Source organism: Paramisgurnus dabryanus, chromosome 8 (assembly GCF_030506205.2).
Source record: "Paramisgurnus dabryanus chromosome 8, PD_genome_1.1, whole genome shotgun sequence".
Taxonomy (NCBI): domain Eukaryota; kingdom Metazoa; phylum Chordata; class Actinopteri; order Cypriniformes; family Cobitidae; genus Paramisgurnus; species Paramisgurnus dabryanus.
In genome coordinates this window covers 23,399,898-23,414,123 of record NC_133344.1, presented here as the reverse complement: position 1 = coordinate 23,414,123, position 14,226 = coordinate 23,399,898, and the positions used below count along the sequence as shown (strand labels likewise).

At 37.0% G+C, this 14,226-nt stretch overlaps 1 protein-coding gene across 2 annotated transcripts in view; it reads right to left on the bottom strand.

Annotated features, from left to right (window-relative positions):
• dph1 (diphthamide biosynthesis 1) overlaps positions 1–14,226 on the bottom strand; it is a 100,746-nt gene that overhangs the window by 16,415 nt on the left and 70,105 nt on the right. For both annotated transcript variants that reach the window (XM_065281045.2, XM_065281046.2), the window contains exon 9: positions 8,409–8,509. In XM_065281045.2, coding sequence (XP_065137117.1) covers positions 8,409–8,509 — 101 coding nt within the window. The remainder of the gene's footprint in view (positions 1–8,408; positions 8,510–14,226) is intronic.

Sequence of the window (14,226 nt, the reverse complement as noted above, 5' to 3'; positions counted from 1 at the left end):
GTAAATGCCTAAACAAAATAATGTAAATGTGTAAAAAATGTGTTTACATATTACCAGTCCTATACTGTGTATTATCTGCAGAATGTCTCTATACTAATTCAAAACAAAGATCTGGGTAATTCTGTAAAATGGATTTTTGTGTGGTAAAATGGAAGGAAGTGTAATACTTCATGAATGATGTGTTTCATGGGAATTAAACCCACAAGCTATGTGCTGCTAATGCAATGATCGTCCAGGAACATTCATTGATCTGCACTCAAATGTTATTTTCATTGACTAAATGATTTGACATTTTAATCAGTAAAATGCAACTTAAAGGGCCAATATTACGCCCATTTTTACAAGATTTAATAAGAGTCTCTGGTGAGCCTAGAATGTTTGGGCTCAAAATACCATAATTATAATTTGTTATAGCTTGCCCCTATTTGGGGAGGAGCAAAAAAAGCTGTTTTCAAGTGTGTATCTTTACATGCAAATAAACTACTGCTTTTGGTTAAAAACAGATCTGATTCCTGTGAATACAGTCTGGGACAATAGGATATTTAGCTGCATTAGCGCTACAACATGCTAACAAACACATTTAGAAAAGCTTTTTGGGTTAGTTAACCTAACCTGTCAGACAGTGGCTGTGGGGGGGCATTGTTAGTGTGACGTCACATTAACAAGAGAATCAAAAACGCATGTACTGTACAACGTGCCAGGTATACCTTTTTTCCGCTTCGGTGCAGCTTTCCAAGTATACTCATCGTGGCTATGACATGTACGCAATAAAGTTATTTCTTATAGAAATTATTACTCTAGCAGGCCTTCAGGGCAGCACTGATTTGCAACATATACAGTACATTAAAAATATTAGGATAGATGAAGAAAAATAGCGGATCCACCATCGCAAACGAATTTTAGAGCAAACAACAAGTAAACAAAGATAGGAATCAAATATTATGGTGACAAAAAATGCTCCACAGCTTTCTGTTCTTGAAAGAAGTGAAAATAAAAGAAGAAAAGACGATGGTGTGTGTGCAAATGCTGTCTATTGCCTTTGTGTAATTGTAGTGTAGTGTCCTGTCTCAACATTTTTACGTATGCACGCTGTCGTACAGGGACCACGACCGTGGACCCTTCTGATGACGAAAATGCATCATGCAGACGGCCCGAGTATACCTTCGGCTTAAAGACATTTATGTGTTTTTTTTTATAATATGAGCCCTTTAAAATAAAACAAAAAGACATTTGTACTATTTGTGTGCCGAATAGGTATCGTCTGAGTTTTGGAATGTTTTTTTTCAGAGTATGGTACTGTGTGATGATATAAAGGGCAGAATTCCTTGTATGGACATTTCTTCTAGAAGAACACATGCACACATTGACCAGATTGAAAGTAAGATAAGCCCATCGATGTGCTTTGTACAAGTTACGGTACGCAAGTTGTCTGCAATGCTGTTTTAGATCACAACATCAACAATGTCACCAAAAAAGTCTGTTTTTGGTTGTGATGAAAATTTTTCAGCTTCCCAAAGGACCCAGCGATAAGGGAACAGTGGATGCAGTTTATTTTTTCGGTCCTGTGTGACAAATGTTTTATAAACAAGGCACAGTTTGACAGTGGATTTGCAGATCATTTAAATAAGAAAGATAAAGCGGTACCAGCGATAAAACATAACGATCATAAGTAAAACTGCATCAAGTGTCTTTATGACTCTTTAGCCCCGCCTACTTCACGGTTACAGGAGCTCGGCTGTTTTCGGAAAGAAGCCGTACAGAAGACTCTTAAAGGGATAGTTCGGCCAAAAATGAAATTAAACCCATGATTTACTCACCCCCAAGCTGTCCGAGTTGCATATGTCCATCGTTTTTCAGACAAACACATTTTCGGATATTTTAGAAAATGTTTTAGATCTTTCAGTTGATTAAATGTAATGTTACGGGGTCCACGACTTTCAAGTCCAAAAAAAGTGCGTCCATCTTTCACAAAATAAATCCAAATGGCTCCAGGATGATAAACAAAGGTCTTCTGAGGGTAATCCACGCGGTGTTGTTGTAGAAATATCCATATTTAAAACTTTATTAACGTAAATAACTACCTTCCTGCAGCGCCGCCATCTTAGTCGCGTCCGCATTCAGGATGAGAGCTTACGCAGCCTACGGAGGCTACTCTGCAGCTGCTCTGTGCCCCCGCCCTCCGAATTTGTCATACGTCACAAAGAAAAGTGCATACACTACGCTAATACTCTCTCCTGAATACAGAGGAGTCTAAGATGGTGGCGCTACCGGAAGGTATTTATTTTCATTAATAAAGTTTTAAATATGGATATTTCTACAACAACACCGCGCGGATTACCGTCAGAAGACCTTTGTTTATCATCCTGGAGCCGTTTGGATTTATTTTGTGAAGGATGGACGCACTTTTTTGGACTTGAAGGTCGTGGACCCCGTAACATTACATTTAATCAACTGAAAGATCTAAAACATTTTCTAAAATATCCGAAAATGTGTTTGTCTGAAAAACGATGGACATATGCAACTCGGACAGCTTGGGGGTGAGTAAATCATGGGTTTAATATCATTTTTGGCCGAACTATCCCTTTAAGAGATATGAAGGATACTATACCACTCAATAGGTTCTCAATATTAACATGAGATTGACCTTTTAAAAGACCTGCATAAAATAAACAGTAATTTATAAACACTTTTTTCTATATCTACTATTTTTATCTATAAATTACAGCAACTTATCTCTAGTCAAGATTTACAACATTAAGTTAAATTTGATTATACTTAAACATTTTAAGTAGCAACAAGTTTTTACAGTGCATCTGATTTTGACACAGATGCAACAGATGTTTGTCTTAACTACAGTGTGCATTTGGTAAAATCCCATCAGGGGTTCCAACCAGCTCTAAAAGAATCCCCAAGCAGATATCATAAAACCATCAGCAAAACGAAACAGCAGAAAGCACATGCAAAGAGCTTATCATAGAGGGAATTATAGGAGAAGAACAGTGGTATTCCTCAAAATACCCCATATCACAGGAGAAACAGACAAACAAAGAAATGAGATGTAAACAGTAAGTAAAAACAAATATTTACTCAGTATTTAAAGTAGAATTAATCTTCTGTAATGCAAAAGAACCTCAGCATGGTACCAAATTCAATTTACAGGCTTATCAGAGCCAGCATCTGTCCCCTCGCCTGAGACAACCCTCGCTGTGAGGAGCCGCGCGGCCAGAAATGCACTCTTCCGTCTGTCCGCATCAAACCCATTCTCCCAATCCACTTCTGCTCTGAGGCATCCGCTACCAAGAGAGGTCAAAGACGTGTAATGATGCCTGTTTTGCTTCTTCAAAAGTGGTCCCATTAGCATGTGAAGGCAGTCCTGATGAGAGCGTGTTCATGCTGGTCCCGTAACCGCAGGGTGAAGGTGGGAGGGCAAGACTTCACATGAAAGAGTCTAATTGAAGGAGGATGATCTGTGATGGCCGTAGGGGGGTTTCCTCGTGCTGGCGCGAGCAGTGTCACCAGTTGGCTTTCGTCTTTTGGCGTGGAAATAATGGATTTTAATTAGCCACTCGACCTGCTGCATACAATAGCACAATTAACCTTTGTGATCCACGGGGTAATGGGCATCCGCACCTACAAACCTCATTTAAAATGGACAGAGAAGTGTAATTACATTAGGCTTAAAATAAAGGGCACGTATAAGTGAAAGGGAGGGCCAGGGGAGTACCTTGCTCCTTTGAGGAAAATTTTACAAAAAACTTGTTATCTGAGGTTTTGACCTAAACAATGGCGATCATTAATAGTGGTGCATTCTGACATACCCCTGATTACTTACAGTACTAAAGTAACCTCTATTTTGGTTATGTCAACCAGGAATGGACAGCACTCAATACTTACAGTACTACTTATTTATGTAGCTCACTTGGTAGTGTATTATGTTAGCAGAACAAAGGTCAGGTCAAGTGTCCGCCAAATGCAAAATATGTAAATGTAACTATAATGACATATACGCAATCAGATACCCACCTATTAAAATATGATTATAGATAATGCATTTGGGACACTGCCCTATCAAAGACTGGCTCACTAAGATAGATACTGTAACAGTGTTAATGTAATACAGGCATAACCATGGCCTTACGGTGCTTTCCCACCAGCCGTGGTAGAGGCAGCAAAAATGCGCTATTCACACAAAGTTGGACGCTTGAACATTTTGAGTTTACTCATTTCATTTGCGCGTGAAAGCCGCGCATGAAATTCTAGTCATTTGAGACATTCACGCGGAAATTCGCGTCATGGGAGGGGCTTCTGCGACTCCGCTGAGACGCCGCTCGCTTCCTGTAATCACGTCACTACTACAGCAAGGTCCTGATTGGTTAATGCTCTGCCGAAATCCGCCAAAAGTTTAGATTTTTCAACTTGCGCGTTTCCTGCGGTTCCGTGCCATTCACGCCGCACCTATTCACGTCTTTGCATTGACCCCTATATTATGTCCCCTATATATCATATATGTCCTAATAAACTAGATTAACTCTTTCCCCGCCATTGACGAGATATCTCGTCAATCAAGAGAAAACGCTTCCCCGCCAATGACGAGTTTTTCCGTCTTTCAGCAATACCGCTATTATCCACTAGGCAACTTTTTAAACCCGGAAGTATTGCCCTATGGCAAGCGGCTGCATGTCCATGTCTGTTTTAAAGATCGCTCTGAATGGGATCTCTATGAAAAGTCCGTCACAAAAATGGAATTATCTCTGCTTTTTGCTCAAAATGTGGTGTTTTTGCAGAAACCTACCCATATTCAAAAGCTGATTACAAAAGAACTACCGAAGGTAGAATAAAAATTTTTTTTTGTTTGAAAGCAGAGGGTCTGTTCTTTCATTTGGTATATTGTATGTTTATATATTTGAAGAAGAACATTTTCTGGAAGACATTAAACTTTTGTGAAAATCATGAAAAACCCTGGCGCTGGCTGGCAACTTTCTTTAAAAACGCTGGCGGTGAAAGAGTTAAACATACATAAACTCACAATGGAAATTACTTTAGTTATACTGTAGGTCTATGTTATCTTATATATGTACAAACAGGGAAAATATAATATATTTTAACTACATTGGTTTGAATGGATTGCCATGTCTCTAGATGCTATGCTCCTAAACCTCTAAAATGGCAAATTATTTAGAAATATTCAAGGCATTTCTTCAAATTCTTCAAATTCTGCCCTAAGAATTAAATGGTCATTATAACGTTATTTGAAAGGGTCATACATAATTACGGTGAGCTCTGCTCTGATTGGCTGTTTCTCAGAACAGCTCCTTCAGTAGCTTTGTGCTTATTCAAACAGACCTCATGCTTTAGCCTGTATAAGACGAAGATACAGAATTTGAGGTATAGTCAATTGTTTGGAGATTGTTAACGGACATTTCTGAGTGGTAAGTTTGTGTTTTATTTCTGTAACGTAACTGTAACGTCAATAGTAGAACTTCAGCCTTAAAACTAGCATATAGCATTAATTAGCATATAACACTAACAACGTAGCTTTTTTGTAATAATTTAATGTTGGGGTGTACATTTCGACTGTAACGTTACATTTGGTGTTATGTTGAAATTGGCCCGTCTTTAGCACGCACAAGGTTTACATACAGTAAGGAGGAGAAAACAATCGTGTTTGAGACTCATAATATGTCATTACCATGTACAGAGCTCGTATAATTCATTTATGCCTAGGTAAATAAACTTTTACATTCTACGGCACCTTTAATATCTTTCTATCCTGTTTTTTGTCAAATCAAGTACGTTAATGACATCACCACGAGAAATTGACCTTATTTGGGTGGGTGGGAGTAAGCAATGTACTGAATTTTGATTATAGTTGGTTATAAAAAATGTACACTAAATATTCCTTTTTGTTCAATAATACTACACACATCTGTTTTTTTATTATTCAATTACAGATGCCTCACTGAGCAATGATTTTTATCATTGCTCTGTGGAGAAGATTGCTCAATCATTTTTATTTCCATCCTGTAGATGCAAAATTTCCACAGTATATGTTTTCTCTAGCATACTACAAACACCTCCTTAAAACGCAACACAGACATATTTGCCTATTTATGGCATAACAGGAATGACCTAGTACAAAACATCAAACACTTCACACTGACCGCAGGATTCACAAAGACCGGCGTATTCGTAAAATTCAAGTAGTTTCAAGTGGTAAATTCTACTTATTTCCAGGCCATTTCAACTGTCCATTTGAACGCCCTTCACGCATTTGCTATGGACCAGGTATCGATATTGTTCCTGATGCTTCTCTGTCCGGCAATTCCCCAACGGACGGTTCGATTAACCTTCCAATTACAGTGGCGACTGCTGGCAGTCAGCTGATACCGTTGTCTTACATCATCTCATCTTCACCACATCGTTGACATCACCACTGCGGCATTAATTACCGATCACGTTTCCCTCAGAAATGTCTTCGCAATGTTCCCAATGCCTTCCTCTGCTCGGATCTTCACGTTTCCGCCAACATGACACCAATCACAGCAAAAGCCACTGACATTAATAGATGAAACGAGAGAGAGAGGTGTAACTTTTTTTGCTCGTGGTCCCTGCTGCCATTACATATGCAGTACAAGAGCCACAAGACTGATGAGGACGGATGATCTCTCTCTCTCTCTATAATTTTTTTGCTCCTTTTTAATACAACCTCCATGCCGCCTCCTATCTCACCTTTTCACTTTCTGACCTCATGACCCCGGTTCTCCCACTGACTCGTGTTAGGATGGCAGCTGTGCCAATCTCTCGTCCCCAGAGACATTGGTCATGGAGTCGGGGATAGTGTGTAGTTAACTGCACAATGCAAAACTAGTTTAAAATAAATCAGTATGGGCCTGTTTCCTGTATAGATTTCTTAAAGAGACTGTAAGTAGGATTTTAATCAAAATTAATGTCTTTATTCATAAATATGTCCTCATTGGTGTCAAATGACCTCTGACAATGACCTGACTTTTCTCTGTAAGCTTAGAATTTCTTCTCTTTACTTACATTGAACGGGTAAGCCCAAGAAGGCATACATTTCATTCCGCCGTATTGATAAACTATAATAGCAGAGAGGGACAAAAAGGACTAACCTACCAACGCGTTTCCACAACACATTTTCATTCAGAACACGTGAACTAGCTGAAACGGACAAGGAGATCAGTGAGTTCCTGACGGCTACCGTAGTTGCAACACGCATTTGGAAAAGCGAGGCGCTAGAGAGCACTGTTCCTTTGAATGCAAAATACAATTTCACCACTAGATGGGGGAAAATCCTACTTACTGTGCCTTTAAACATGAACTCGCATGAACTAAAGATGCACAAATTTAACAATGTTGTGATAAATGTCTGCTAACATTTAACACACTTCAGTGGTGAAGTGACAAGAACTTCATTGCTATTGTGCACACACAACAAAATTGCACAACCAGTCTCCACTGATGCAATTATTACACATATTTACAGGAAAAATAAGCAATATAAAAAACGTTAACACTTTACCATAAGGTTGTATTTGTTAATGCATTAGCTAACATGAACTTAGCTCATACTAATTTACTAATACATTTATTAAATCAAACATTGTAACTTTGTAACCATAAATTAATGCATCATGAACTAACACTAATAACTTTATTGACAATAACAAGAATAAATGCTGAAACACTATATTGTTCATTGTTTGTTTATGTTAGTTAATGCATTTACTAATGTTAACTAATACAACCTTATTGTAAAATGCTACCGAAATTCCTAAGAGTGCAAAATATAAACAGTGTAACAGATAAAATGCATACGTAAACAATATATTGTACAAAATTGCATGGGTGCAAATATGTAAATAAATGCAGAATATAAAAGTATAATGTACAGGTAAACAGTATAATGTAAAAAATACCAAGCGTGCTAACAATGCAAAGTGAAGTTGAGACGCCGGTATAACACTACTGTGTACCGCAAAGCTCTGCACTACTTAAAAGCACTACTAAAAGTCTTTTTAGACACATCATTTGTATAAATAATTTTATAATTATTCAAACAACATTGCTTACACTGAGACATAAGGCCAATATAAACCAAAACGCTTTTTGTTTTACATTTTGTTTCATTAAGCATCCCTCAATAATCTCAAAGCCCACCACATCAATAACCTAACAGCACCACACAGAAGATGTTCACAAAACCTGTGACCCAGTCGGACACGGCTTATGATATTCGTTTCATACAGGTACCTCGCTCGTCCTCAGGGTGTGCTAGTCCTAGATTAACCTGTGTGAAAGAGCTTTATCGTGTGCTGTCTGAAGTGAGCCAATGTTTAATTGTGTGAAATGGAGGCCGTGACCGTGCATGCAGATGGAGACAAACTTACGCGTCCACGTCTGCGAGAAGCTCCAGTTTGCTGGGGAAGATCTCAGACAGAAGCACTCGAGTGTACGACCGCCCCAAAGACTCCAAACGAGACTCTAAATGCTGCAGAGAGAGAAGCTGAATTCAGAATTTTAAAACAGATTTACATTACAAACACCTAATTCATGCACAAAGCTCAAGGTCGGAGTGCATAGCTGCCAACATCATTAAGGCTCGACAGTGTAGGAGGAAAGAAAAGAGGGAATCAAATTCCACAAATTTATTGAAGAACAAGATAACTGTTTCCTGTGGACTGAAGAGAAATCATTACACTGTACCATGGTATTACCATCAGATACTACAGTAACTTGTTTGTAAGGCAAAGTCAACAGATAAGTAATTAGACTTTCACATGAAAATGAAATAATTGGGTTTTAATTAATAAAAATTTGATTATTTAAAAGCAAAAAAATTAAAATGTCAAAAACAGACGTGAGAGAGTTTGTTTGAATATGCTCTAATGCAATTTTAATTTATTCATCTTAACATCTAATTATTCATCCCCTTGTGACAGGCAGGAGAAAAGGGAATAATAGCACAATTCTAGCTCACTTCAGTATAAAGGGTCGCATTACAAGACTTTCCCTGCACACTTTGAAGTGTAAAGCCCAGTGGACCACAAATATTACCGAAAGAAACCTGCAGACATCAGTGAGAAGGTATGCGGGTGAATGGTCGGCTTCAAAGCACAGCCGAAAAAGGAAGGCGAGTGGAAAGGAGTACTCTTCTTCTTCATTTGAAGTGTATGGACAGATTAGCTGGCTTAGTTAACCTTGAAAAGGGTCACTCACGACTGCAGTTCTGTGTACGCGCTGTACGTCTCTGTGACAGATACACAGAATATTTAATGCAGGATGCGACATAGCGTTTCTTAATAAACAGATATTGGATGAGATTTCTAAATTAGTGGGGCATTTTTACATGTTAGAGTTCACATTTATGCCATTACTTGAGTCTTTTAAAAGAGATTTTCAAGAAAGTTCTGGATGTTCATGGCCGGTCCATTACGCTGAATGGAGAACAGAGCTTTGAAGCTTCTGTAAGCACATGAAAGTATTATAAGTATCCAAAAGCGTCAATACCACTCGTGTATTACACTGTAAATCTTTTGAAGTCATGCAATATCTTTGGGTGAGAATCGTCCCATCCAGTGTGTGCAACTAGTTAACAGTGTTACAGAGTTACTTTACGAACAGGTTTAATACGATTTGAAAATGAAGCTTCGTTCCAAATTATTATGCACATGCAATTTTTGTTTATTTTCCAATACAGTCAGTAAGTTTACAAATTTTATTTTACCCTCAACACTTATATGACAGTGTGGATGTTATTATATTTAAAAAAAAAATAAAAAAAAATGTCAAATTTACTTTAATACTTTGAAAAATATGCAAAATATGCTGTTCCAAATTGTTAAGCAAGTTGTAGTTCTCATACAATATGGGTGTGAATTTTTTTTTTCTAAAGACAAAAAAGTTTGCATTATCTTAAAAAAGAAAAATATTTATATTATAAGAATATTTCTAATATTTTAAAATATTAGGAAAAAGGCAGCAATAAAAAGCCACAGTGAAGAAGCAAACATGTATTTAAACCTGCTGGTGTCTCTGGAATGCCAAGAACCCCTCAATACAGCATCCTTCAGTGCATAAAGCTGTGTTTCTACCACTCCCCAAACCAAAACTTGCAAAAATGAAACATTTGCTGTGAGCTTAGAATAAAAGAAAACTATTTTCAAACAGTTTTATTCATTGACATGCCATAATGCACTGAATAGTAGAGATGAATGTCATTCTGGAATGTCAGCAACACTGACTATTTTAATTCATGGGCATGAAATAAGAAAGAAATCAAGGTATTACCACCATTATCCTCTGACCTTAGTCCTATTTAAGAGCCTGTGGTGCATCATTATATGACAGATCTGTAAGATGGACAGCACTATAATTCGAAACATCAACTTAGAGATGCAATACTAGTGTCTTCAAATTAAATAAAGACAAAACCTCTACTTGTATACTTACAAGTTTAACAAATGGGGAGTTAAAGTCATGTCAAAGATATGCTCATATATATAAAACGGATATATATATATATATATACATATATACACATTATTTATTTTAAATTGTGTTTGGTTTTGTTTTGGATCCGTTTTAATCCATTATATCATTATACATTTGATTTAAATGCATTTTGTATAATAATTTGTAACAGCATATTTTGCATATTTTTCAAAGTATTAAAAGTATCTTTTGACATTTTTTTTTTCATTTAAATAGAATAACATCCACATTGTCATATAAGTGTTGAGGGTAAAATAAAATGTGTAAACTTACAAAAATGTCATGTGCATAATAATTTGAAACACGGTGTGGAGTGTGGACTTCACAATTACCATTGTACAATACTTTAACTCTTTCCCGCCAGCATTTTTCATGATTTTCACAAAAGTTTAATGCCTTACAGAAAATGCTCCTTTTTAAATATATAAACATACAATATATGAAATAAAAGAACAGACCCTCTGCTTTTAAACAAAAAAAATCTGTTTCATCCTACCTTCATGTGTTCTCTTTTTATCACCTCTCAAAAATGTGTAGGTTTCATCAAAAACACCAAATTTTGAGCAAAAAGCTGAGATAATTCAATTTTTGTGAAGGACTTTTGATAGAGATCAGGTGCAGAGTAAAACTTACACAGACATACAGCTGTTTGCCCTAGACGAGATAACTTGTCAGTGGCAGGGAAAGAGTTAAAGGCTTTTATCACAACGACGGAAACGATACTTCTTTGCATATTTAAAAATGTTTCACATACACACGACACTGGGTCTTATTCACTAAGCATGCGTACGCACAAATTTGTTCTTGAAATGTGTGTCCGGACGTTTAACTAGCAAATCATGAATCAACAAAAACTTTCATACTAAAATTTCTTCTAAATGTTTGCAATAACGTAAAAACAACTTAGACCACACGTACGCAATAATCATGAACAAGGAATAGGAAACTATAATATATATCTCAGTGTTTCCGCTATATATATTCAACCGTGGCGGCCCGCCACTCCTAAAACATCCCCGCCACGCCTGCGGTTGTGGATAGAAGGGATACAGCAAACGAAATCTCGTTGGATGAGCACTGTTTTATCCTAATCCTTTAACCAAACCCAACTCTAAACACAAAATTTCACACGATTGTAGGATGTATTTGTATCTAATTTAGCCAGAACCGCTGTTTTCATCCTAATAATCCTACCTCCAAATCTAATCCTTAACTTTTCGGCATTTGCTGTATCCCTTCTAGACAAAACCCACAGCGGCAGCTCGCAAAAAAGCTACCGAAATGTCCGCTCTGCGAGACTGGCTGTCTAGAAATAAATTCCTTTCTGGATTTGCATTGTTCACTCATTTATAAATAAATCTCCTAAAATATCATAATTTCCTCCATGGGTTTAGTTTCATGCACAAATAGATTTAAATCAACAGAGGATTATTAAGCTACGTTTCTGTTTTGAGAAATAATAATAAAATAAATAAGCCTATACGAAATATGTTGCACTTAAATAATTATTAAATTGACTAAACGAATAAAAATTTGAGTTTCTGTTCTTTTTTTGTGACGCGCTCTAAAACCAAACCAGCAGAAAGCACGTCATGTTTTTAATGATTATAAATAAGCACAAGGTTTTCTCCTTATTGTGAGTTTACACAAATAAAAATACATCATTTGAAGTTTCGAATGTTGTTTTACTTATCTTTATGACTATAAATTTAGGGTAATTTAAGCTGCAAGGTCATCACGCATATGATGTTCACCTGCGCATATCTACACCAACACAGCGCAGGGCTGCGAGAAAAGACATTATTAAACTTTTGATTTAACATATTACGAGTTTTTTGGACATTAATTTGGAATCACTGTACTCATATTATCAACTTATCGGGCCATTAGTTATTCAGTATAGGCTATAAGCGCAGCGCGCTGCTGACCGCTCAGCTGTCAGTCAATCGCCTGTGCTTTAGATCTACACTCACAAAGGTTCACATTAAATTATAAGATATTTGTCCAAAAACAAAAGGCTAAATACTGAATACTACTTATATGCGACTGCAAGACATTAATAGTCAAATCTGTTTGTAAGGAAACTTGCATTATTCCCGTGGAAGAGAAGAACGTTGGTAATAGAAACTTGAGGCAGACGGTGAGACTGTTTTATCTGTTTTCAGACGAAACAGCAGGGTCGGGGACCCGCGGGTGAACTGCATAATATTTGATCTAACGGGTGTAATAGGCTATTCGCGTGTCATTTGTGTTGTAGATGCAGGTCGGGACTCAATAGACAAGAGTAAAATGCGGGTCTAACATCCAAGACCAAAATTCGACTCGTTTTTAAATTTCCCGTGCTTATTTGTGTTTAAGATCTGTCTGAAGACCGGTAAATGTTTATATTTAACTGCGCAATTTGCAGTGTGACCGGCTCGGGGTCACAGTCTTTATGTCAAATGGTACGGGTGTGAAATAAAATTGCTGCTGATGTCGGATAACTGGTCAGTTGTTCTGTCATTCACAGCGGTGCGGATTATCAAACAGGACTGCATGACTTTGTAACAGCTCTGTACGCTAAACACGAGGACGAACTTGCAATGCACACTACATTAAAACTACAATGAAATATCCGAACTACGTTTGTTGCTGTGTAACGTTTTTTTAAGAAAATACAGTTTAGATCAAACATAGAAAAGCAATATGCTATAAATATAAGGAAAAGTAAATGACAGCGTGAAAATTATAAAAAAAATACATGTTAGTTTACTGTAGCCTATATTCTACATTAAACATTTTTTTTACATGTATAATCATCATGGGCGCCCCCTGCCGCCACAGCTGAAAAAAATCCTAGAGGAAACACTGTATCTGTGTTATATATTTTATATATTTTTTCCTTGTTCATGATTATTGCATATGTGTGGTTGTTCTTGCGTTATTGCATACATTTACAATAAATTTTAGTATGAAAGTTTTTGTTGAATCATGATCTGTAAGATAAAACGTCTGTGTTTTGACAACATTCACTAAGCATGCGTTTGCACAAATTTGTTCGTAAAATGTGCGTACGCTTAGTGAATGAGACCCAATGTTGTTAAAAAGACCACATTTACACTAATGTGCAAAGGTGACTAATACGCTGTATTAGGTGTGCCAGGCAACTAGATGGCGATGTTACTTTGTAAAGAAACACTACATGTCTGCACACATATGCATACTTCTACAGAGTAATAAATACAAACAATCAAAACAGCAAAAGCATCAAGCAACTACAAATGACCCAGGACTATAAAGTGGCAAAAATTTTGTAAACTTTGTTAAAGGGGTGTTTATAACCTTATTATCTTGAGCAGCACAAACAGTTACCGTGCGTTCACAGTTTAAAGGTCACGTTCTTCCTGATCCCATTTTTTAAACCCTAGTTAGTGAGTAATGTTGCTATAATAGTATAAATAATACCTGTAAAATGATAAAGCTTAAAGTTCACTACCAGGCGATATATTTTCTTTAACAAAATTCACCTTTCAAAGCCTACACCGAATGGCTGGTTTGGACTACAGCTCTCTACTTCCTGCTTTAAAGATGCAGTAGAACAGTTTTTTGACTAAACTCCGCCCACAGGAATACGTCAGTCGCCATCTAAGGTAATGGCAAGCTAAGCTGCTATCGAATCACAACACACTAAACAAACTACACAATCAGAACTCGATACGTATTTCTAAAGGAGGG